The sequence below is a fragment of the Eublepharis macularius genome, chromosome 5 (genome assembly GCF_028583425.1).
Source record: "Eublepharis macularius isolate TG4126 chromosome 5, MPM_Emac_v1.0, whole genome shotgun sequence".
In the NCBI taxonomy this organism is placed as follows: domain Eukaryota; kingdom Metazoa; phylum Chordata; class Lepidosauria; order Squamata; family Eublepharidae; genus Eublepharis; species Eublepharis macularius.
This window is the reverse complement of record NC_072794.1, coordinates 73354213-73376187: the sequence shown is the minus strand read 5'-3', so window position 1 is coordinate 73376187 and position 21975 is coordinate 73354213. Positions and strand designations below refer to the sequence as shown.

General features: G+C 41.3%; 1 protein-coding gene across 2 annotated transcripts in view; it reads left to right on the top strand.

Annotated features, from left to right (window-relative positions):
• The first annotated feature begins 785 nt into the window (after positions 1 to 785).
• The window catches only part of SRSF11 (serine and arginine rich splicing factor 11), a 29025-nt gene continuing 7835 nt past the window's right edge, over positions 786 to 21975 (top strand). The window contains exons 1-6 of one of the 2 annotated variants that reach the window (XM_054979467.1): positions 786 to 1127; positions 11585 to 11718; positions 16020 to 16129; positions 17638 to 17730; positions 19644 to 19693; positions 20626 to 20753. In XM_054979467.1, the coding sequence (XP_054835442.1) occupies positions 1000 to 1127; positions 11585 to 11718; positions 16020 to 16129; positions 17638 to 17730; positions 19644 to 19693; positions 20626 to 20753 (643 nt within the window). In that variant the 5' untranslated portion in view covers positions 786 to 999. The remainder of the gene's footprint in view (positions 1128 to 11584; positions 11719 to 16019; positions 16130 to 17637; positions 17731 to 19643; positions 19694 to 20625; positions 20754 to 21975) is intronic. The other variant, XM_054979468.1, reaches the window with a different exon arrangement.

Sequence of the window (21975 nt, the reverse complement as noted above, 5' to 3'; positions counted from 1 at the left end):
AAAAATTCAATTTATAAAAGGCAAGAATGATTTGTTTTGCATTTTTAAAAATCATTTGCATGTAAAGCCTTCAACATAATTTCACATACAAGTTGTTGTAAATATTTGGTTTGAGATGATCTGGTACCTTTCGTTCGTGTGAAATCATTCTTACACTTTCTTATAAAAATAATTAATTAAAAAGCATCTTTTAAAATGTATAAAATTCCCTTCTCTACTACTGGACAGCTATAAGCGTGATCCCATGTGTCTGGGATTCACAAAGGGATTTCAACAAAGGACCTGACTTCCTCGCAGAGATTAAGCAACAAAGCTAGTTTGCTTGTGCCCTATTGACACATGGTGTTTCTCAAGCATCAAATGAGATGTCTGAGAGAAGTGAATTCCCTTCCATCTTGCCTCTCGGCGCACTTCAAGCACCTCCCTCACAGCATAGCTCATATCTAGCATCAGAACCACCCTGCCTTTTTTCTGCGCCGTTGAGGAAGACGCCAAGAGGTTAACAACCCTGTCATTCAGTTCAAAACCAAGCACAGCGATCAAGTTCGTAGCGCCAATAGGCCGTCGAGTTCCTGACAATAGGAACCTCCCAACATTCTAGGCCGACGCAAGAAACCGTCTGGAACGTTAGCTCTTCCCAGAGGAAGGTACAACGACACATGCGTAGCTCTTTAGCGAAACGAGCATGCGCAGTATACATGGTTTTATGCGTCGTTCACCCGGCTGGGCGGATGGGGCCGCCGTCTGAGCAGGCGCATGGTTGAGAGACTTGCGTAGGAGTAGGCGCGGGGAGGGGCCGCGAAGGATTGTGGGATATTGCGGCCCAGGTTGGTGGCGAAGCGATCGCTCGGCGACGGTTAGTGCGGGCGCGAGAGAGACGGCCCGTTTCTTGATCGACGGGAAGAGCTGAGGGACACAAGCAAGAAGCTTGGCCCCGCTTCTCTCGGCCACTCGCCCCCCGATGTGTTTGTAGTGTAGGGAGGAGAAGGAGCTCGCGCGATGGCTTCCAGCAGCGGCACCGATGTGATCCAGGTCACCAATGTCTCCCCGAGCGCCAGTTCCGAGCAGATGCGGACTCTCTTCGGCTTCCTGGGCAAGATCGAGGAACTGCGCCTTTTCCCTCCCGAGTAAGTTCCGACGTCTTTTCACTCCGTCGAGGGCCGCTGCCAGCTGAAGCCCCGTCACCATATAAAGGCCTAGGCCTCGGCGGCGTTGGAGCGCTGCGCGCGTGCCCGGCCGCCAGCGGGGGAGGGGCCTCGGCCAGGTTCGAGAAGGGCGCGAAGCCGCCGCGGGAAGTGGCTCGGCGGCCTTCGCAGCTTCCCCGATGGAAAGTGTTGCGGCTGCCCGAGACTCCCTTATCCTTCTCTTGAGCTGGCTGGATCGTAGTCGCCCACTGAAAGGGACGTCTTTCTCATGATTGCAACATGGGTGGGTGCGTTCGAGAGAGAGAAGTCACTGGCTGCTTTCCGTGAAGGTGGGCGACAGTGGCAGAAATTGGTCGTAGGGGAAACTTTCAGACATCCTTCAGTTTGAAAACCTCCGGACTTCGGAGGGAGGCGTAGTAGGAACGCCCTCTGAGGGAGGCCATCAAGTGTTTACAGCCCCTCCCGATTTCAAGTGTCTCTGGAGACTATAAAAGAGGTCAGAAATGGCTGGCAATTTGATCCTTCCGGACAAAATCAACAAGGGCACTAAATTGATATGTGATTCCTGCCCGTGTTTACAATGTGGTATATGAACGACACAGTGAAATTCAGCCAGTCTTAATAAAGGTGTGGTTTTAGCATCCAAGTAAAAAGGAGTTGGTTTGTCCCATGCCATATACGTTTTGAGTATTCTGGTAACTGCAGTGCAGTTATATGCAGAATTGTTGTAGCCTAAATTCTTTAAGTTCAATGACCTGAAACTTTGACTTTGAAAACTTGAAACCTTGCATTAATATATCTGTTGTCAATGAAAGCTGCTAGGATTTGTTTACATGCTACTTGTGACAACCTAATGTTGCCATTTACTTTGTGTCCACCTCCATTCTGCCCCAGCAAGTTAGGGATCAATCTAATTTAATTTTAATTTATTACATTTATATTCCGCCTTCCCCGCATCAGCGGGCTCAGGGTGGATAACAAGAATTCAACATATTAAATATCACTAAAAACTTTAAAAACTCTACATCTAATCATTAAAATTACAGCTATGCAAATATATAAATTTCATATATATACATATAAATAAATAAAGAGGCAGCACATAATTTGAAATTCAACGTTCCATACAGTGGTTCTTCCCAGAGCAAATATATGAAGTATAAAGTATGGACAACAGCATCTGCATAGGAAGGCATATGATTTAACCCCCTTCTCCCTCAATGGGGGGGGGGCACCGCCTGGCATCAACCATATGCCTGGCGGAATAGCTCTGCCTTACAGGCCCGGCGAAATGCTAGCAAATCTTGCCGGGCCCTGGTCTCATAAGACAGAGCATTCCACCAGGCTGGGGCCAGGACCGAAAAGGCCCTGGCTCTGGTTGATGCCAGATGGGCCTCCCTAGGGCCAGGGACCCTCAAAAGATGCTTCCCACCTGATCGAAGAGTCCTCCGGGGCTCATATGGGGAGAGACGGTCCCGTAGATACATCGGTCCCAGTCCACATAGGGCTTTATAGGTTAGCACCAAAACCTTGAACCTGATTTGGTACTCCACCGGTAACCAATGCAGCTGGTGTAGCACCGGCATAATATGCTCCCACACCGGTGCTCCAACGATGACCTACGCCGCTGCATTCTGTATCAGCTGTGACCGCCGGATCAGGCCCATGGGAAGCCCAGCGTAGAGTGCGTTACAGTAGTCCATCCTAGAGGTGAGCATTGCTTGGACCGCTGTAGTCAAGTCGCGGGGCAATAAATAGGGGGCAAGCTGCCTGGCCTGCCGAAGATAATAAAAGGAAGACCTGGCAACTGCAGTGATCTGATTCTCCATCTTCAAGGAGGAATCAAGAATCACCTCCAGGCTCCTAACTCTCGGGGCCAGTGTAAGCACTGCCCCATTGAGTGTAGGAAGCCGGGGTCCCGAAGCCATCCCCCCATGACTCAAGTACAGGATCTCCGTCTTCTTAGGATTCAATTTCAGCTGACTTTGTCTCAACCATCCAGCCACAGCCTCAAAAACACACCCCAGGACATCAGGAGTCGATCCAGGCCGTCCGTCCAACAACAGATAAAGCTGGGTGTCATCCATGTATTGGTGACGCCCAAGCCCGAAACTCCGCACCAGCCGGGCGAGGGGGTGCATATAGATATTAAATAATAGTGGAGAATTGCTCCCTGCGGCACACCACATACCAGTGGCCTGTGAGACGATATTCTCTCTCCAAGCGCCACCCTCTGTCTCCGATCATGGAGAAAGGAGACCAGCCACTGCAGTGCTGTCCCCTGTATCCCCACATTGGCAAGGCGGTGGGTCAAAAGCTCGTAATTGACCGTATCAAATGCTGCTGACAGATCCAATAAAATCAGCAGTGCCGATCCGCCCTGATCCAGATCCTCATGGAGAGGCATTGCCTGAGCACACAGTTTGTCAAAGTAGATGACAGGGATTATGTCAAAACCCAGAAATGTATACCACTCACATTTCTCAAAAGTGTGTGTGTAGGACATGAAGCTTGATAACTCTTCAGCATCAGTGCCTGTGCACAACAGTTCTCCAGCTGAGATTCAGAAAATTTAAAAATTTGCCAAATGGATTGGCACAAGCTAGACTGTAGTTCTGTGGTGGACACTAGGCAGTTCTTGTGCTTGTTATTTGCTGGCTTTCTTACAAAGAATGGGAAATTGGGTAAATCTTGGTCTGATCCAGTATAGCACATGTACATAATCAGTTGGGCAAACTCATTATCATTTACCATAGTGTTATGCATTAATTGGTAAGTGAATGGTTAAGTGGTCTTGCATCACAAAAACAAAAAAGACATGAAAGTTTAAAGTCAGTCTTCGCTGCTGTAGAATTCTAGTACTTTACAAGTGGGGGACCTGCAAGGACTTGGGGAAGCACCTACACCATATACCCTTTCCCATACTATTTTCTTTTCACCTCCCCCTGGCAGCCCCCATATCCTCAACTTTTGTTACGTCTTTCTCTCCTTCCCACCTACGATTTATCCGCCCCCAGTCTTTAGTTACATTTATTATTTTCTGCATTTATACACCCATCTTTCTCCACCATGGGGACCTAATACAACTTATGTCATTCTCTTGTCCTCCATTTCATCCTCACAACAACCCTATGATATATAGGTTAGGCTGAGAGTGCATACCTGGCCCATGTCGCCCAGTAAGATTTCACAGCAGAGTGGATACTTGAAACTGAGTCTCCTAGATTGAGGTCTGAAACTCCTAACCACTACATCTCACTGGCTATTGTGGGTTGACTACTAACCAATTAATAGTACCAAACAGCCAAGTCAGGCTGAGTTGTACAAGTTTCTCTGTGGTTGTTGCCAGCTTCAAGCCCAGTGAGGCGTCCTTCAAATGCCAAAGCGTCTTATGGAAAGGACCTTGCCCCCTCCTCTTGCCTTTTACTGGTAGAAACCAAGGCTGGAAGGCTAGCAACAGCCACTAACAGCATTTGTTTCTTAAAGCTACAGGTGCAGCTTCAGTTCTTTTGGTGGGCTTTAACCCACTCCCCCCATGTTTTTGTGTTTTTAGATTTCAGATTTTTCTGCAAACCTAGGGCATTTCACAGATTTGTAGAAAGATCTGTCTTGTCTGTCCATGGCATCAGGCTCTGGATTTAAGTAATCACAGAAGAGGCCACGTTGAGAATTAGATACATTGATTCTAGACTGAGCTACTATGGCTAAAGAAAGAGTTGCTACCTGTCACTTTGTAATGGGTTAATTTTTAAGAGCTCATTCTGAATAGGATAGCCAAGAAATTGAGTATAAGCCACAATTAGGAAAAAGGAGTCTTTTTTAGATAGAGGCTTTTCAAGATTGGACATACTGGTTTTATTTATTACTACTTTTAAGCAGTTCTTAGGTTTCATTGTTCTGTGGTGTGGAATGGAACTGTTGTAATTATGTAGTTTTCTGTATTTATTGACCTAATAAGAGATAATAGCTGAGAATTTCATTTGTATGTGTGTGATGAACAAAAGTTTATCCATAACAATACAAGCACAATTTGTTGGCATTTGTACTCCTCAGTTGAACTCATGAGCTATGACTAGGCTATGTTTGTGCCTGTCTTGAAAAATTCTCTATTTGTTGTTCTATCCCAATGAAACCTCACCTTGTGTTTTAAAAACTTGCATATTAAATTCTTTTGATAGAATATTTGGGTACTGTCTGGTTAACAAAAACTTATAAACAAAATGAAGTGCTGCCTTGCCAAAAGTGGAAGTTGCAAAGGACATTACTACTATTCTATAACAAGGCATTTGGGAAGTTGCATTTGCTCTTTGGGGTAATGAACAAAAGAAGGAATTTACAGGCAAGATCAGTATAAACTGAGCTATGGCATATGATATCTCTCAGGTGGTTCATAACCCTGTTATTAATAGAAGATAGAAATTTTTAGACTCTATTCTGCATGCATTTTATATGTATAATTGTTTGACTTGAGAAGGAGGGAGTTAAACCTAAATCTTCTCTATCCACAAAGTTTTATTTGGATATGAAAGTGAATATATTACTGGGCCAAAATTTGCATTTCCTCAAACTTCCATAGGTTTTGATGCCTTTTTGTAAATATTGATGAAGATAGAAATGTTGGAAGATTAATTTTAAAAAGCTGCCACTTACTGTTCTTTAAAATTTTATTTTCCATTCTTTATTACAGTAACCGAATAGAGCCACAAATATCTTAAACTTAAGTAAGCATATCTTTCAATTTCTATTACCATTTCCTCACACAGATTAGTAGACTAGAACTTCAATGCTATACATACTTACTAGGAGGTAAGTATCACTGAAATTAACAAGATGTTTTTGAGTAAATATGCATAGGGTTGGGCATAAAATCTGTGTTGTGCCAATTAAAACTTGCTGTTCTGATTTGCATTTTCTTATTGATTGGCAGAAACTTCCAAAAATTGTGATTAGAATCACAAAATGGTTTATCATGTTATGGCTGCTTAACAATTTCCTACAAAGCAACTCTAACCACATGGTGAGCTGATAACTTATAGGAGTGGTCATAAGGTGAGTTGGCATTTTTGCTGGAGGATAGAAGAATAGGAGAACATTCTGGAACATTTAGAGAGCTTAATGTGGGGTAGGGGCTAGAATGATGGACTAGGATCAGGGTGATCCAGGTTTGATTTCCTACTCTGCCATGGAAGTTTGCTGTGTGACCTTAGGCCAGTCACAGTCTTAGCCTAACCTACCTCACAGGATTTGTTGTGAGGATAAAATGAAAGGAGGAGGATGTAAGTCACTTTGGTTCCCATTGGGGAGAAACACAGTGTAAAAATGAAGTAAAATAAATGTTAAAGAACTGAGTGTTCTTCTTCCCATCTTTCCTAGAGGCAGGAATAGGCTGATCTTTGTCTCTAGATGGGGTAGAGTGCCTGCCATCCTCAGTTTTCTTCTCAACTCCCCTTTGAAAGCATGCAAAGAAGAAGCTCTGTGGATTGTGTTTTTCTCAAACTTCTGGTTGGGTTTGTTAAAAAAAAAATCCTTCTTTGTCTCATCCTGCCCATCTCTCCTGTCATTGGTTGCTCAGCTGCTAGCTCTTGTCTTCTGCTTGTGCAGCCTCTGATGATGCATCCTCTTTAGGTGAGAGGGAGATGGTTGTACCGCTGGGGAGGAAGGAGTGGCTGACTATGACCATGAGAAGGAAGGCAATGGCAAGCTCCATTTAGGTGTCAAAATCCTGTTCCTGAGGCCAAGGAACAGTGGGGGATGACTGCCACGATCAGGCATAGCAAGCAGACAAAATCCACTGAGACTACATATATCGGAAAGGGAGACTGCTGCTGGCTATACATGGATGGAGGAAAGGATCCCTTCTCTTTGTAGAGGTGTTCGATGTATTGTCGAAGGCTTTCACGGCCGGAGAACGATGGTTGTTGGGGGTTTTCCGGGCTGTATTGCCGTGCCGTGGCAATACAGCCCGGAAAACCCCCAACAACCATCGATCCCTTCTCTGTTTTTCCAGGCTTTCAGTCATGGATATAGAATTTCTTTTCTCAGCACGTGAGAAAAAAGAATCAGGTGGCAAAAGGCCCTGGGAGGTGCCCTAGGTAGACCTCCCCTCCCCACCAAAGTCCACAGAGGGCACAACCTCTTCTGAATTCAGAGAGGTAAGCTGCCAAGCATTTTCTTCTATTAAATCAGCAATGGAGGTGTCAGTAGCTAATGTCATAGATATTTATAGGCCAGACAGCAAGGATTGCATCATTTACCCTCATGCCTCCAACCGGGATTCAGAAGGGAAAGAGTGGGAATTGTCAGATGTTGACACCCCCCCCCCCCACACACACACACACAGATTCAACAGACTCTCAAGACTTTTCTCTCAGGAAAAGCTTCCGCCTTGACTGTTCAGGGCACTAAAAAATTTTAAGCTCTCCATACCTACAGTCTGAAGTTTTCAGGGGGGTAATTGTGGTGATGATAATGACCGTGCCTCTGAGATGTACTCCAGAACCAGAGAGTTGGGTTCTGTTTCCCCTTCTCCTTCCTTTAATGAAGAAATCTGGGAGTAATGAGCCATTCCAGCTAGTCAGAGACTGCACCTGGGACATAATAATGCTTTTACTCTCTTCCACCCAAAGTGACCAGGTTCCTACAGATTCCAGTGGTGGATGCCCCGGAAGCAAATTTGGCTTTAGGAAGAGGATTGTCTAAGGGTGGAGGTTTCTTTAAGGATGTCTCAAGTAGGAAGAGTGACACAGCCCTACGCTGATCCCATGAGGTCAAGGCTCTGTCCATTAGAGATTCAGCTTCCATGTTACACATGGTGAGGGAATCAGTTTTATAGCTCCAGAAACTCGTGGAGTATCTAAATGCTAATAATTGCCTTTCTAGTAATTTTAAGGGATTGCAGTATGTGGCTGTATTCATTTCTGATGCTAGCCTGGACTCTGTGAAGCCATCTGCAAGACCACTAATATTCAAATGCCAGATCAAACATCAGTGCACAAGAGGATATTTTTCATCTACTGAAAATAAAAACAATAGAACCCATACCTTTTTCAGAAAAATTATGTGGTATCTGGAGGGCCATATTAGACCTCATGTTTCCCAACAAGTTCCTGAAATATAAAAAGTTCAAGAAGAAAACTCTCAGGAATATAACCAAAGCCTTTCACCCAGGGAATTTCATGAGGCCAGTGATATCAGATCTAAGAGAAGCATGCTTATCTGATCTTGTCAGGTTTCTGACACTTTCTCAGGTTCTGTTTCAAAGGACTGTGTTTTCAGTTCAGAGCTTTATATTTGTCTTGATGTGAGCCCTTCAGGTGTTCACGAAGTTGTTGATTGCCTTGATAGCACCCAAAGGAAACATCTGCATCCTTACCTGGACAATATGGTCATCACTATCCAAATCACAAACTCTGTAGGAAGTAACCATTACTCATGCAGTATCTGGAACAGCATGGTTTTCTCATAAACCTCAGAGAGAGTCAGTTCAGACTTTCTCAGTCAGTTCTACATCTGGGAACCATAGTAGAGAGTCCATAACAAGCATTTTTTTGTTCCTCAGAACAAGGGAAAGAATGTTATGACTGCAGTTCAAATGGTGTACACAGCCCATTCAGTGAATTTGATGTTTCTAGCACAACTACAGGGCCAGTTCCCTGTGTGAGGGCTCACTCCCGTATACTGCAGTGGACCTTGCTGTCCATCCAAGCAGCAGTTTTAGGTAGAAATGAAGTTACTCTTCCAGCAAAATTTAAAATGGTTGTTAGTGGAGGGTTATCTTTTCAAGGGCAAGCTGGTGGAGGTGACTGCAGATGTGCAGATCACTACCAATGCCAGCCTTTCAGGCTGTGGATCCCGTAGTTCCTTGGCTCATGTCCAGGGTGCCTGCAGTCCTCACAGAGGCCTTCAGAAATACCAGCTTTCTGGAACTCCAGGCCATCCAATTAGTCCTTCATTATCAGGACCAAATTCTGATGGCCAATGTCTGTAAGGAACAGACAACCCAACAATGAAGGCATGTGTGAATCAACAAGGGGGCAATTGCTCTAGCATGTTCCAGTGAGAGGTGACAAGGTTGATTAGATAGGCAGAGAATTACATTTCCACAGCAGAATATGTCCAGGGGTCTCTCAAAGTTCAAGTGGACTGGATCAGTTGCAGCATCTTGAATCCAAACAAATGGTTACAGAGCCTTTCTCTGTCCATGAGATTTGGCCAATGGGTGGTGGATTTCTTTGCCTCTCCATAGAATAGCAAACTGAACTGGTTCTCATCCAGGTACCTCTGCTGACAATAAGAGCAGATGACCTGGTAGCAAAATCCAGTCGACTGTATGCTTTTTCCCAGTTTTGGTGTTGGCAAGGCTGTTGAACAAGCTCAGAGGAGAGATAAGTGATTTGATATGTATAGCCCACTTTTGGCTGAAGAGGCTATGGGTCTCAAGCTTCATGGCCCAGTTCATTCAGCTGCCTTGGAAACTGCCTGTCTCAAAGAACATGTTGACTCATGGCCATGGTCAACACGAGGTGAGGATGAGAAAAAAGAGAATCCTTAACTCTAGATAAAACAAATATTTTACTTAAAAATTGAGTTTATTTATAAGTACATATGCATAATGGTTTCAGGCTAATTCATAAGGGTAATTTCCCCCCAGTTTCCATTTAGGCTGACAGTATCCACAAATAAAAGGCAGATGGCCTGGCTTCATATTTATCTTCCTTACAGGAACCACATCTTCACAGAGCTTTTCTCCCTTGCAAGATTCAACGTAATGCCATCTGCAGTCTTATACTGTAGATAAAATAAGAATGCATATGGAGTTAGAGTTTGTCACTGCGATTGCTGCAATATTGAGACTGTTTCACACGTTCTACTTTATTACCAACTATATGCAGACTTGCATCTCAAATACTTGGAATTAGTTAACATGAGGGTGCTTCTAGATTCCTGAAAGGTCTGTCACCTTCTGAATGACTCCTTGCCTAAAACCATCAAGAAAGTAGCAATGTTTCTCTATACGGTTATAAAATTCCATCAGAAGTGATTCCAGAAATAGCCCTGGTTTTGTATGTTTTTTGTATTGTGTATATTGTGCTGACTGATGCAAATAAAGGCTTCCTGACTGACACAAGAAAAAACACGCAGGTTTCCCTTTGATTACAGCTCTTCATTCCTATTCCCTCTTTCCTCAGAACTGCTCTCCAAAACACTTAAAAATGCAATGAACACTTTTCCTCAGAACATCATTGAGTAAACTGCACTTCACTTTGCTTCCTAGGGTACAGCTACCAGCCAGTCATAACACACTTCACTCACCCATCCATCCCCCCTTGTCTTCTCTTAGAGGCCTACATTTTAAACCACAGTAAATATATATTCAACCCTCCACATAATTAACAGAGATATACACACACAAAAATGTTTACATGGCAAAACATAATCTGTAATCCATTTTTCAGAATAAACATTTTTTTAGATCAGCAAGAATGTTTAGACCCACTACATTCTCCTGGTCGGTTTAGCAGCATCTGCCAATGATCCTTCTGTCTTTTAACTTGCCAAGATCAGATACTGTAGAGTGGGAGCTTAGAACATGCGATATGGCCTTACACTTCAGACCTTGAATGCTGTTGTTGTGACCATTGTATGGTATTATCTTGGGTTGCTAGGAATCATGGAAACTGCATGTCCATGACCCTAGCATTCTAGATGTTGCTTCATGAGTTTCATTGGTATCCAAGATGCAAAGCCTGATGTCAAACTGAGAGCACATCCTGCTGTCCCTTAGTAAATTTGGGAAATAGGAGTGGTAGCGAATGTACCCTGGAAATTCTATGGGCCAAAACTGATATGTTCTGGATTGACCTCGATGCCGTTGTCAGAATTGGAATCCAAACATCACTAATTTAAAATGGGAAAATAATCACCATCACAAACACGAGATGTCTGTACCATACAGAACTAAGTTAGCAACTATGTTAAAATATATTAAGACGATATAGTAGTGGATTTTCTTCATGAATTTGTCTAAATGATGCCGTATGCATCTTTTGTGCAGCTGAAGTTATACTACTTACTGAAATGCAAGAGTAGGGCTTTTTCCAGGTATGTCATAAAAAAGAGGAGTTTGTCTTACAGTCACATAAAAGTTACATTACAGTTATGTCAAGTAACTTTTAAAAATGTGAAACACTTTAAGAGGGCCATCTTTCAAGTAAACACAGTAGGTTTTGTTAGTTTTTATTTGCATGCAATGGTACCCCACAAATTGTACCAGTGTTACAGCAGATTGATGCATCTACTGTTTTTTTGTGTTGCCGTTGCTCATGGTTTAATAGCATTGGAGGATAATATGATTCTAAGGTCCTAATGTAGCTCATTTTTTCACTGTGTTTTTTAGATCTGGATTTTGTCTAACATTCGTATTATTTTTTTCTTTTCAGTGACTCTCCTTTGCCTGTTTCCTCACGTGTCTGTTTTGTAAAGTTCCAAGATCCTGACTCTGCAGTCGTGGCTCAGCATCTGACAAATACTGTATTCGTTGACAGAGCATTGATAGTCGTACCATTTGCAGAAGGTTGGTGAATTGTTTAATGATCTATGAAGCCATAGAACAGTGGTGCTATATCTTGATGTAGTTTAATAGCATGAAGTTTTAGCATGTAAAAATATCTAAGTTATTTACGTTTTTTAAATCCTTGGTATACTGACATTTCTAGTTCTTGTACAAAAACAAAATGTAAATATCTAGTTATTCTGCACAATCTGGAACTTGCCTGTCAGTCTTCCATCAAAGAGATATAGAATACAAATATGTATAAGCAGCATTATTTGAAATTATTTTTATTCCTTGGTTTTCATCAGGCCCCTTTAAGATATACTTTTAAAGCAGTTCTTAAAAACTGAATTATGTAAACAAGAAATGTTGCTTTAAGTTACTTGGCATAAGTTGTCACAGGGTTCATTCTCCATCATAGAGAATGTGTGGAAGCTACTGGCAGTTACAAGGCAATGTTCTGTTTGCTTTAGTTGATCATTCAAAAACATTATATTCAAAACACATTCTGGTATACCAAGGGTTTGATGATCTCTGTTAGTCAGAAAATAGTTCCAAAAGTGCTAAATGGGCACTGGGTATTAGATCTTATTCCGCATTTTCTTGTTCAACCTTGCTATATTTTTCTAGAATTTCACTAAATAATAAACTCTTCTCTCTGTTATTTGTGTGTGTGATTTTTGTAGTGGAGAAGGCAAATGCAAAGGCCCTTCCAGATGACTGAAACAGTGGGGTCCTCTGCAGCTACAGGGGATTCTAGACATTAACTAAAGACCAGCAAGCACTCAAGTCCCCAAGTGTTTTCCTGGTGTAATCACTTGTTAACAACATTTTTTTTCTCTTCTTTTTCTTAATTTTAGGCTGTTACAGTAACTTGAAAAACAATTAGCAGGGTTTGGGAACACAATTCTAAAAATCTGTACCAAGAAGACTGCTCTTCTAATGAGTTTTGTTGGACTTCTATAGATTTCACCACAACTATTTCAAGGCACTGTTAATTGATAAACATAGAAATCTTACAATATCTTCAGACTTACATTGTAGTACAGAAAACATGGGCTGCTTAATTTCATTGAAATCAGTGGGCATAAAAAGCCTAATGGGGTGCAGAGTAAGTCTTAACTGCAGTAATCATAGTTATAAAGATAGCTACACGTATACAAGATTGAAGAACGTGAACTGTGCAGACATTTAGCAAGGCCTGGTTCTTAGCAAAGAAGTAGTCATAACCGACATTACAAATAATGATGCAACTTCTAATTCTGATAAGTTTTTTACTGAAATAGTAATAGCAAAGCATAATCTTATATCAGTAGAACAGTTTAAGAGTATTACTGCCTCTGCATTATTTAAGGCAGACTAGCAACTGAGATGTATTTGCATTTTCTTGTTAGTTAACATTATAAATATTAAGACCAAACTAGATATGTAAGAGGCAGTGTATTAAAACACTGTTCTGCCTCAAGTAATAAAGAAAGAGGGGTAATGCATGCAGCCTTTTTAATAGTAAAAGGGGCATGTATGTAAAAAGTGCAGAGTCCTTTTCCCATTTCCCACGTTTTGTCCCTGGGGGTATATTTTTCTCACCAAAGCACTGATAGTAGAAATGTGCTTGACTTGGGGAAAATGTTGGGAGATGAGCATGGGGAGATAAGCATTGGGCAGGGATAGAGTTCATGCTCCTTTTGCTATTAAAATAGGCCCTTCCTCCTCTCTTTCAACATGGTTACGTGAGGTGAATGTTTAAACCATGGTTTCTATCTGTTTTGACCCTAAATATTAGAATTAGTAGTTTTCTAACATATTTTAAAGGCCATTGTGTAAGAATAGTAAATTACTATGAATTGGAAAGTTTTGATAGGTAGTAATTTTCTCTTTGTAAGAATGATTCTGGCCACTGTGCTAAAATGCTAGATGGTGCTGCTCTGGTGCTTACTAGCTAGCCAGATAGAGTGTTTTAGATTCTCTGAAGCTCGTTTAATGCAACTTGTGCAGCAGCTGTGTTTAAGGAACTTAATTTGTTGAGGTTTTAGGCCATATACAATTTTGTAGTTGGTGAAGAATTAACATTTTGGACAGAGTAGTATATCAGGGTAATCTATTACTTTTGTCATGAACTTTGACTATTTTTCTTGCAACTCTTCTTTCTGTATGGAAGCATATTGGCTTTGCCGCACAGTGGTTCACATTGCAAGAGCACAGTATCCACTAGGTACTACTAAAGCATTGCTCAGTTAATCTACTTTGAATTCATTGGAACTGCTCGTATGCGTTGAGGCACATTCTTAAGTACTCTACTGAATTTAAATCTGTATTTCTTACTATTATGGTAATATGTTTTAACATTGCCTTAACTTAAAGTATTAAATACTGCACTGTGCTGATCACAGCTCCCTATATGAGTCACGTTCATGTTTTTAGTGTGTTCATATATATTGGTGTTGGCTATTGCTTTGTGTTCTAGACTTAACACAAAGTTCACGGTAAGGCATAGTACTATAAATTTCTCTGAAATTCAAGGATTTGGAAGAAATTCAAATATTAACAATGGCTTTGGGTGGGGTTGTGTAGGTTCTTTGGTTAATGTTTGTTTCTTTTGTCTGTTTCTTTTTCTTCATTTCTACACATTCATGCAGTATTTCATGGTTCTAACAAAGCAGCAGTAAAAAACTCTTGACGCATGAAAATTAACTGGTGAGGGGCCTCATTGCTTTTTTAAATTGTAGTTTTATTTCTGAATAACTTTTTTCCTAAAAATGAGAGGATCAGATGCATGACTGCTTAATGGATGCAGATCTTCTATGAGGTGTCTCAAGATAAGTCTAAGAGGATTTCTAGTAAGATGCCAGAAATGTTATAGTTGCACTAATTGTGTGTAAACATAAATAATATCCTCTGAGACATAATTTTGCATGCAAAATTATCCCATGATCTCTGTAGGTATGTTAATATATTGATGCATTAATGCCCTATATCAAATGACCTTTCCCCCTTTTCCCACCATAACTTTTGGTATTGAAATTATGGCAGCTCAGTGACAGAAGAAAGATAACAGTGCTGTGTATTATACATTTGTTTATATTATCGGCACTTCTCAGTATAGGTGGAAGGAACCATTACCTTTATTTAACAGTGGTTTTTCTTTTTTGTTGTTGTGTTTTACAGTTCTTTTCCCTGGTTCAGCCTGAACTATATACCAGGCCCTGCTGAAAATACCACCCAACAGTTTTCTTCTGCAGCTTATCCAGTTTCTCTTAAGTGCCCTGTACATATTGTATGTTTTTGATGAGATGCAGTCTTTTTAATATGTATTGCAGAAACGCTACTGGTATTTACAAATATATAGTACAGTTGTCTTATTGAACTCTCATATTGGGGGCTTGGGCACATTAACAAATTAATCCATACGTATAGGGCTTTTGCTGTTGGATAGAATAACAACAATCAGCATGACTGTTTGTCCCATATAGGAATTCTAGAAAGGTTATCTAGTAAGGTTATTCAGGGTAGGTAGTAAACCTAGACACTTGCTGTAGCTGGCTACCAGGCTGCAGAGCAGAAGTTTCTTCTGAAATATGCAGCAACACTCTTGGTACAGTAAGCATGACACACAGTGGAGCATGCATTTTACTGCACAGGTAAGGAATGTGCCACAGTTTTCTCTGTTTACATAAGCACATACACATGTACACCTATATAAAGAACCTATATTTGGAGCTCTGTGGAGACCTTCATATCCATGTGACATGTCAGCAAAAGCCCTACACTTTTCCTTACCTTCTCTTAAATTTTACAAAATTTATGTGGTAGGTGTAAAAGAAATCATAGTGAACTGTACCATATTATTAACCCCTAAATCAAACTTTTTTTGTCTTGTGTATCTTGATTTTTCTGTGTGCTTTATAGTGAAGCAGCCGACACGAGTCGTTGTTCATAAAACAGCTTTTGAAAGTTGAGAGCACACCCCTGGAGAACCGACTGTGCTTGCTTACGTTTGGTTCATGACTTAAAAATCGAGTACAGGTGATGAAATCTTGGCAGTGTTAACAAAAAAGTAGTGTGTATTGTGCTATTTTTTTATTCTAGAACTTAACCTTTTGTAGAGAAAAAGGAACAGTCAAATTTTCACACATTGAACTTTCATTCTGACATACAAATTAATGATAAACTATTAAGAGTTCAAGCATTATATTATAGCCATCATAAGTACTTTCAGCAAACTCAGGTGGTGTTTCAGGGAGACATTTTCTGGGTGTATTTATGTGTGTGTGGTTTTTTTGTCATTGATGAGTGTCTTCTAATGCATAGCTGTCTCTCTGCAGGAGTTATTCCTGATGAGACTAAGGCTTTGTCTCTCCTGGCACCAGCTAATGCTGTGGCAGGTCTACTGCCGGGGGGTGGACTCCTGCCTACGCCCAACCCGCTTTCTCAGGTAAATTTACAAATTATGTGGTCTGTAAGGTATGCTACTTCTTTATTTCACTGTATTTAAAGTCATGTGATCATTTCAGACATCTCCTATAAGTAAGAATTTCTCCCAGAAAGCTCCCTCTCTCACCTCTAGACTTCAAGAAATAACTAGCCCTACATTTGGTTCCCTGTTACCTTTCAAAATGTTTTGTTTGTTTTTCTGTATATAAGTTAATGTCTCAAGTTATTGGGGAAGCATGGAAGGATGCAAGGATTGCTTCCAACAATAGGAACTATATGTATTACAATTTATGCAGTCACTGCAACCTTATAAGTGTTTCTGGTTCAGACATTGCTCTCTGATGAGCAGTTAGTTGAGGGATTTGGCTGGTTGTAGTAATACCTGTGCTGGCTCTTGGGGAAGGTACTGTAGGTAAATTTTCAAGTACAGTCATCTTAAGGGAGCTGAGAAGAATCCAATACAAAAAGCGTAATCATTAGTGATCTTTCATTCATTCATGCATTCTATCACACATATATCCCACCCTTCTTCCAAGGAGATCCCTTACATGGTTCTCCCCTTATCCATTTAGCCCCACAACAGTCCTGTGAGAACATGAGAAGTTCCCTGCTGAATCAGACCAGTAATCCATCTAATGTGGTATTCAGCTGCCCTAGAGGCATACATGCAACAAATGGCATAGAGTCCAAGGCCTTCTCCTGATGATGGACCCAGAGTCACCCAGTGAACTTTAGAGTTGTGGGAGGAGCTGTGGCTCAGTGGTAGACCATGTGCTTGGCATGTGGAAGGTCCCAGATTCAATTCCTGGCATTTCCTGTTAAAGGAAGCAGGTAGTAGGTGATGTGAAAGATCTCTGCCTGAGATCCTGGAGAGCCATTGCCAGTTTGAGTAGACAGTACAGACCTTGCTGAACCCGTGGTCTGATTAAGTCTAAGGCAGCTTCATGTGTCTTCAAAGCTGAGTGTGGATTTGCACTTGGATTTCCCTAGTCCTAGTACAACATTCTAACCAGTACACCATACTGGCTCTTGGTCCCAGTCTTTCACATTGTAATGCTAAAAAGGTCTCTGTGTTTTATAGAAAAGTAATAACAACAACAACAACAATATTCAATTTATATACTGCCCTTCAGGATGGCTTAACACTCACTCAGAGCTGTTTACAAAGTATGCTATTATTATCCCCACAACAAAACACCCTGTGAGGTGGGTGGGGCTGAGAGAGCTACAGAGAACTGTGACTAGCCCAAGGTCACCCAGCTGACTTCAAGGAGGAGTGAGGAATCAAACCCAGCTCTCTAGATTAGAGTCCTGCGCTCTTAACCACTACACCAAACCGGCTCTCATTTGGTGCCTCATTTTCATTTTGAAGATGGGGACAATTATTTTCTTTATGGATTTTGTATCTATAGTTGGGAGAAAGAAGAATACAACATGTGCATGTTGGCCTTATGAAATAGATATTTTTTAGAAATATTGCAGATATTTTAAATGATTTCCTTCTTACAGATTGGTGCTGTTCCTTTGGCTGCTTTAGGAGCTCCAACTCTTGACCCAGCTCTGGCTGCTCTAGGGCTTCCTGGGGCAAATTTAAATTCTCAGGTATATTGCTTTGGGTTGCTGGAAATATTTATGTTACAAATGTATTTAATGAATATTTTTGGTATTGCCTTTTGATCCAAATTTTAACAAAACTGCTGCTTTCAGTCACTATGAAAGCTCAGCACGAAGCTTGGCGTGAACTTATAGTCTTATATTTCAACAGAAATTGTTACAGTCTTTTTAATGATTAGGGTTAATAAATTGCTTTTGTGTTATTTGACTTTGAAACAACTGATATTTCTACTTTCATTGCTACTTCCTGTTGGGAAAGCATAATATTTAAATAATTAATTATTGGAGAGTTTTCAGTCCCTTTACTGATAATTTCATATCACAATCCTGAGGGCTACTGCAGTAGTGGCAGACAGGTGCCGACACAAAAGCAGCATCACTGGTCTGTCCCATATGGGCATTCTGCAAGGGGAAATAACATGTGCCATTCTGTATAACATAGCATGCTAGAGTCTATAGCAACCCTGGCAGTACAGCTGATGATGCCCACAAGTGGCACACACAGGTGCAGCCAATCACCATCCACAGAATCAGCCACTGCTGCTCCCTCCATACCCATGAAGAGCTGGCGGACGAGAAGGAAAGACCCAACGACGGTGCAACACCAACAGAAGCTTGTAGCCTGAGCACCTCCCCCACAGGGGAAGGGTACCAGTGCGGTGAACAGCGCGCAGCTGGGGCGTAACTCAGGCAGGGTGCTTTATCGGCATATGTCAAACACATTTAGTTGGCTCCCTGTGACTTTTGACTCTCCTCTAGGATTATACTTTCAAAAGCTGCCACAGATACTGCATTTGATCCCATAATAATCCATCGGCAGAAAGCACCACATTTCCAGAGTCACAGAACCCCTGTGGAAGGAAGCTGTTTGTGTCAGGATGTTGTGGTGGAAACAGAGTGAAATTTCTCCCTTCCCCCTTGTGCAAGAGCAAAGTTCCACTGACAGAAGAGGAAGAAGGGTTTTTCCCCCTTTCTTTTCCACTGTGATCTGTTACTCCACATGAGTCCTGAAACCCTGTGTATAAACTTTCTCAGGGTTCCAGATCTGCAGTTTTTGGCATACACTATAATGCCAAGTACATTATGACCCACTTACATTTTTCAAAACTTTTCTTGGTACCTAACAAATCAGTCTGTTAAAACTCAGTGGACCTTAATTCTGTTTAAATGAATTTAAGCTCATGCTGCACAGGCTGTTCAGTCAAGACCAAGTGGCTCATCTTCCAGTGAAGAGCAGGTAGCACAGAATCTAAACTCTTCCTCAGCTCATGGTAATAGCTTGCTCCAAACTTTGGCTCATACTCACTCTTGTTCATTCACAATTTTATAATTTTAGATATAAGGTAAAAAGGTAGGTACCTTATATCTAAAATTTTATTATTTTAGATATAACTGAGAAGTAAATATAGCTTTAAAATACAACATTTAGACTTGATAAAGAACTAAATTAGCAATTTCATTTAAACTGGTATTAGCTGGCTAAGCAGGTGTAACTACAGCATGGTATTACTCAGAAATAAAGTTAGTACAGATTTAACTTTCCTCAGTTACTCATCTGTTTAAGGCAGAAAAGAACTAACAATACACCAAGAATCAGCATTAAACAAACTGGAAGCTCTCAACCAAAGCATTTGAAAAGCACTAACTTACCATTGGTGTTCAGAAAGGAACCCAACTATCATAAGCTTGTTGACAGCAACATCAACAACAGTGTGCTCATATACTGCCCTTGGGACAGATTAGTGTCACATTCAGAGACAAAAATGAGGATATGTTTTGCATGCTGGCTTTTTAAATTTGCAACTGCTCTTGTTTGGGTCTGTTTAAGAGCTGTTTGGATGCTACTTCCTTTCCTTCCCAAATTTCCAAGTGTTTAAAAGCATTTTCTTACTAATTTACAGTCTCTGGCAGCAGATCAACTACTAAAGCTTATGAGCACAGTGGATCCAAAGTAAGTATGAATTTTGATATTGTGCTGCATTGAAACCAATTCTGAGAATGCTCTCTTCCTCAGAAATAAGCTGTTCAAGTATAAGAAAACCCTACTAAATATGAATTCTCTGAAAAATGTTGAATTTTTTGTTTCTGCCCAACTCTTAGAAATGCTGCCAGGGGAGCATGGGTGAGATACTAAGATCTGACTTGTATATCTTAAGGAAACAGTGAAAGATAAAAGTACCAGACTGCTGATGTAACTAGCCAATTTATTATGAAGAGAAGAATCATTCAATCTTGGCATGTTATTCTAGCCAGGATTCCTTTATCAGGCAGAAAAGACAGATATGGTGAGCAGTGGCACCAGACTTCATTCCTCTTCCTTCAACTTCTGCCATTAGCTTTGCTTTCTGAGACACACTGATGTTGCAGTGGGAGCCAGGTTGAAGTAGGACGTTCCCCAGCTTAACCCAAGCATCTTCTCACTTCTTTCTGAACTTCACTCCTCAGTTGTGTCCTCAACTTCTAGTAACTTCCAATGGCTTTAATGGATCTTCTTTCAAGACTATGTACTGGAAGGAAAGCAGTACTTTCCCAATAGACCACTCATTTAATGAAGATGTTCTAGGCATATCAAAGGTGTTACAAAAGCATGGGGTATTTTAGTCACACTAATTACAAAAGGCTTTTCAAAATGTTGTCTCAGTATAATATGTAGAAACAAGCTCCAATGCATCTCTTCATGGTGAAGCAAATTCAATATTGTGTGTTTGGACGTATTGTGTGTTTGTATACAGATCAGGATCTGATTTTTCTTTTAAGTGCATAATTTATATCTCCTTATAATTGCTGCTTTGAATAAAATACATGCAATACTGAAAACACAAAAGAGGTACCTAGCTTTGGATATACCTGTAAATGCAATTAGTGATAATTGATTTATTCTAGGTTGAACCACGTAGCTGCAGGTCTCGTTTCACCAAGTCTGAAATCAGATACCTCCAGTAAAGAAATCGAAGAAGCCATGAAACGAGTACGAGAAGCACAGTCCCTGATTTCTGCTGCCATAGAACCAGGCAAGCGAATCTGAAATCTTGTAGTCTTATAATACTTTGGATTTGTATTATACAAAATGTTTGGCAGAGTAGTCTCTAGATTTTCTTCAGAATTGTCTCCTGTGCCTCATATTTTGGCATAGTTCAAACAAAACACAAGATTGTGGTTCAGCGCTAGGCAAATCAGCATCATGCCGCTTCCTTTTGTGTGCTCGTAATCAGTGAACTCTTTTTTAGCAACAGAACATAATTTGCTGTTACATCACAACTGGAAACTATGATTTGTTTATACTTTGCAATTCTAGTTAGAAAGCTGAGTGCCAACTATAGTTTGACATTACAGATATATTGCCCATCTGTGTTTCATGCTGAAACAAAAGTCATTCATTATCTGGGATGACACAAGAACATAAACTTCATTTTTAGGATTATACTTAAGAATTTATTTTAAAAGCATATAGTCTTTTATATGCATCCACCTTGAGCCAGATATTAAAAATATTAAATATTTAACTAAATAAATTACTTGGCTTCCAGAGCTGTTTGCAGAAATCATTTAAAGTGCATAATCAAAAGATTAAGAGTAACACAGCAACAATCAAATTTATTTATGTACTTATTTAACTTACTAGCAACAAAGCCCATTGTGGGGAAAAATACAGCAGGCTCTAGAAAGGAGAGAGTGAGCAGGCGGGCATTTCCTCCTCCATCACTGATCCTGGCCAGATGAAGGGGGAGGGGCATGGTTACCTCCTCTGCACCTGATCCCAGCTGAGTGAAGGAGGGGCAGGTATTGCTACCTGCTCTGCACCTGATCCCAGCCAGGTGAATGGGGGGTGGACATTGCTTCCTGCTCCACACCTGATCCCAGCTGGGTGAAGGGTCGGGCCTTGCTGCCTCCTCCGCGCCTGATCCTGGATGGGTGAAGAAGGGACGGGCATTGCCTCCTATTCTGTGCCTGATTCCGGCTGGGTGAAGTGGGTGGGAGCATTGCCACTTGCTCTGCATCTGATTTTAGCAGGTTGAATGGGGGGGCGGGCATTGCCTCATGCTTCACTCCTGATCCCAGCCGGGTGAAGGGGGTGGGCATTGTTACCTTCTCCTTGCCTGATCCTGTCTGGGTGAAAGGGGGGTGGGCATTGCTACCTGCTCTGCTCTTGATCTCTGCAGTGTGAAGGGGGAAGCTGGCATTGCCACCTGCTTTGCTTCTGATCTGAGCTGGGTGAAGAGGAGATGGGCATTT